Consider the following 4,612-nt stretch of genomic DNA (forward strand, 5'->3'; position numbering starts at 1 on the left):
AAAAAAAAAAAAAAAAAAACCCTAGCACTTCTAACTTTTTATTTTTATGGATATTACAGTATGCCTTTTAACAAAAAAAATTCATTTAAGTTTTAAAAGGTGATATGCCTGTACAGATCCAAAATAGGTAAAATCTACTCCCCTACCAAGACTAGAGTCTCACTTTGTCACACTTGGTAGAGTTCTGTGGCATCATAGCTCAGCAACCTTAACCTCCTGGGCTCAAGTTATCTTCTTGCCTTAGCTTCTCAAGCCGGTGGGACTACAGGCGCCCTCCACAACATCTGGGTGTTTTTAGACACAGTCTCATTCTGGCACAGGCTGATCTCAAACTCCTGAGCTCAGACAATTCCCCTGCCTCAGCCTCCCAGAGTGCTAGGATTACAGTTGTGAGCCACTGTGGGCCCGGCCCAGGTAAAATCTTTTAAATGGTAAAGAATCATTCAAGAATTTGAATAAAAATATACATTTGATTAAATGTGTGTTATATAAAAAGATAGGTGGTATTGTTTTGTTGTGTAGTCATGAATTACTTAACAGTGGGGATACATTTTGAGAAATGTGACTGTAGGTGATTTTATTGTATAAACATACTGGGTACTTAAACAAATTAGGTGGTAGCCTACTACACACCTATGCTGTATGGCATAGCCTGCTGTTCCAAGGCTGCAAACGTGAACTGAATACTGCAAATTCCAAACTGAATGCTATAGTGTAGGTGATTATAACACAGTGGTTAAGTATTTGTGTATTCCAACATATCTAAACGGAAAAGGAACAGTGACAATACGGGATAAAAAATAAAAAATAGTACACCTATACAGGATACTTAACAGTGTAGTTTACAGAACTGGAAGTTGCTCTGAGTGAGTCAGTGAGTGAATGTGAAGGCCTAGGTTATTATTGTGTACTACTGTAGAGTTTATAAACCCTGTATACTTAGGCTATACTAATTTTAGGAAAATAGTTTTCCTATATCAATAATGAATTACCCTTAGTTTACTGTAAAATTTTTATTTTATAAACTTTTAAGTTTAACTTTTTGACTCTTTTATAAAAACACTTAGCTTAAAACACAAGCATACGTACAGCTATACCAAAATGTTTTCTTTTTTTATATCTTTTGTATGTCTTATAGCTTTCTTCTATTGTGAAATACTTTTTAAAAACTTTTTTGTTAAAAACTAAAACATAGCACACACATTAGCCTGGGCCTGCCCAGCGTCAGAGTCAGCAGTATCGATGTCTTTCACCTCCACATCTCATGGAGGGCAGTAACACACATGGAGTTGTCATCTCCTGTGGTAATAATGCTTTCTGGAATACTTCCCAAAGTGTCTGAGTCTGTTTTACAGTTAACTGTTTTTTTTTTAAATAAGCAGAAGGAATATACTCTAGGGATAAAATGTATAGTGTAATAGATATGTAAACCAGTAACAGTTATCAAGAATTATGTACTATACATAATTGTATGTGCTGTATACTTTATATGACTGGCAGCCCAGTGTGTTTATAGCAGCATTACCACAAACAGGTGAGTAATGCATTGAGCTGTTATAGCATGATGTCTGAGCACTTCTCACGGAGTCCTTTTATTGAGAAGATACACAATAGGCAGAAAGATTACTAAGTAAAGACATGCAGGGGCTGTGTGCTCAGGGAAATGATCTCATAGGTGCCAAGAGTATGTACTCAAGGAAATGATCTTCAAGGGTGATAAGGAAATGATCTCTAAAATACTAAATGCAATTTTTCTGCCCTAATCCTTTAAGGAACTGTCATAAAATGCTTAATGTTTAACAATAGCCTTACTACTACAGCACTGAACCTTGCTCCTCCAGGATTACTGAGTTACTTGGTGGCTTGCCTTCCAAGTCACAAGAGATTTCTCGACTTGCCAGGAAAATGTCTTGTTCTCAGTAATTCCTCAGATGAGTTATGATATTGATGACTGTTGTAGTAAGTATGATGTTTAATCCTCTATAGACTGTGACATCACTAGCTATAAGAATTTTTCAGCTCCATTATAATCTTATGGATTACCGTTATATATTTGGTTTGTCTTTGACCAGAAGCAACATGATTCGGCATAAAACTGTTGTTTTTGTAGTGGTATGACTGACAGATGAGGGCCTAAACCAGAATGATATTTATGGTATTTAAGTGATAGCATATGTAGATTAATAGATAATTGATTAGGGAGGTTAGGAACTCCTAGGTTTCTGAGTTGGTTAGCTGGGTGAGTGGGAGTGAAATTCATGGAAATGGTCAGTAGAAGGAAGAGCCAGTATATTGCATTTGAAGTGCTTGAGAGACGGGCCCAGTATCAATCTGCAGCATAACAGTGATAGATTGGTAAATTGTACTTGACTACCTTTCCCCTCGGGGAAAGGTTTAAGTCAGCTGGAAGTGTAAAGGGAGAAGCTAGAAGGAAGAATGCATTACAGAGTGCATATGAAGGGCAGATGGTAGAAGAGCCTGCAAAGGAAACTGAGAAGCAAAAGGAGCATGTGGTATCTTTACACCCAAGAGGGGAGGATAGTTGCAAGGAGACAGGGATAGTCACCAACTAAGGCAATATTCAAAAATAGGTTATCCCTCGGGAAGGGAGGAAGAGGCCAGGATAAGGACTAGTGGACAGATGATCAAAGGGACTTTAGACTTTAGCCTTCTCCTAAAAAATAATTTTTTTTATTTAAAGAAATGGATCAATAAATGTAATATATTAAACAAAATATAAGTATTCAACTGAATTTGGTACTTAGCATATTGCTTCTGAGAACAGTTTTGGTGAAATAGTAGAGAAAGTAAGTAGATAGCAGGTAGGTCAGACTGTCAATGGACAGTTTGGAAATAGAGTATATAAGATAGTTTTTGACACTTGATCTTAGCCAAAAGGCTGAGAAGCGATTATAAGATAGTTTTTTATTAAAGCTGCTTTTTGCTTTGTGCCAGAGGTATCAGTGGAAGGGGAAAATCATTTGTTAAAGAGAATTCTAACTTACTGCTCTTAACTTTTATGGAGTCTACATTTCTGTATAAAAAGAGATGGGAAGTGAAAAAGATTTGTAGACTTAGAATTTACAGTAATCTGAATATGGATTCCCCCCACTTGTATTCTTTTACCCCTCCACTTACATTTTTCATGGAGGAATTGCATTTGTTAAGATAACTTAACCCCTTATCTGTGACAGACACTGTTTTATTGAATGACTATGTATCATATTAATCCTTTTTCTCCATTTCCTACTACACAGTGTGAGTGAAAATTATCTTCTGTTCCCTTGTACAGATATATACTGTTTTCGGACCTTATTTTTCTTCTATTAAATGGGAACTTTTGCACATCTTAATGAGTCTTAAAGAGAACATATACCACAGAAGCACCTGGTCTTAGACCCAGTTCACTAGAAACTTCTTAAATGTTGATTGTTGTGTCTTCTCTGCCTTTCCATTTAGTGACCATCTTAACCAACTCTTTGATAATAAAGTTCTGAATCATATTGTAAACCACATTTTTAGGACTCTAGGTTCAGTGAGAAATCAAAACCACTATAAAAGTAAATAAAAGTATAATCACATTGTTTCAAAATCCAACATTTTACAAAAATGAAAAATATAATTTCATGCATTAATGAAAAATAAAGTATGAATTTTGTGAACTATATGATAATTCTATGTAATAACTAAAAATTAACTTGGAATATATTTTGAAAGTTTCTGTAAGCTTAGTTTTTTTACTTAAGTATCAAATAGGCAATTAATTACATGTTTGTTTGTTTTTTTCCTACCGTTGTTAGTAGTCTTTTGTATCACAGAAGCACCAACAGCAGCATGCAGTAGTTAATATATTAGCTTTGGAGTAGGAAGAGTTTTTGCCACATAACTTAACAGCAGTATGACTTTGAGAAAGTTACTTAACCTTTCTGTTTGTCTTTCCTTGTTTGTGAAAATAGTACTTAAGGCTGTTGTGAGATAAATGAGCTAATGCATCTAAAACGCTTAAGACAGTGCCTAACACATAGTATGCTTTCAATAAATGTTTGATGCAATAAAATAACAATGCATTTTGTTATTTGCTGTGTGGGGGACTTTTGGTAGTTAATATCATCAAGCTTTAATTTCCTTATCTGTGAGATATCTATATGATTCATTTCTGTAAGGATGCAAAGATAAGATATATAAAAGGGCCCCAATAAATGGAAATTCATTTAATCACTACTCTGATTAGCGTTAGCAGCGGAAGAGTGATCCTGCTGATGATGCTATAAAAGTCACAGTCCCATAAATTAAGAGTGAACATGTTAACAGCATGTAATTCCAAGTAACAAAGTAATAACATTGCAGGTTTTTTCTATCATTAAATGATACTTCTTTTACTTTTTAGACAGTGCTACAACAAGTAATTGAAGACGGTTCAAAATATGGATTAAAGAGTGAACTATTCTCTGGTGTCCCAAAACAGAAGGTTGTGGTTGAATTCAGGTGAGGACTCGCCCATTTTATGTGTTGTGTAATCACAAGACTTAGACAGTTCAGTGTTCTGTCATCACCAAGCGGGTTCTTACTGCATTATAGGTAGAAAGATTGAAAACCAATGAGTTGGCTTGGC

The 4,612-nt window shown here is 35.2% G+C and overlaps 1 protein-coding gene across 6 annotated transcripts in view; it reads left to right on the forward strand.

Annotated features, from left to right (window-relative positions):
• Window positions 1-4,612, forward strand: part of RARS2 (arginyl-tRNA synthetase 2, mitochondrial) — a 77,388-nt gene that overhangs the window by 28,549 nt on the left and 44,227 nt on the right. For all 6 annotated transcript variants that reach the window (XM_012813800.2, XM_023508984.1, XM_023508985.1 and 3 more), the window contains one exon: window positions 4,388-4,485. In XM_012813800.2, coding sequence (XP_012669254.1) covers window positions 4,388-4,485 — 98 coding nt within the window. The remainder of the gene's footprint in view (window positions 1-4,387; window positions 4,486-4,612) is intronic.

Source organism: Otolemur garnettii, unplaced genomic scaffold (genome assembly GCF_000181295.1).
Source record: "Otolemur garnettii isolate 467f Iridium unplaced genomic scaffold, OtoGar3 scaffold00303, whole genome shotgun sequence".
NCBI classification, from domain to species: domain Eukaryota; kingdom Metazoa; phylum Chordata; class Mammalia; order Primates; family Galagidae; genus Otolemur; species Otolemur garnettii.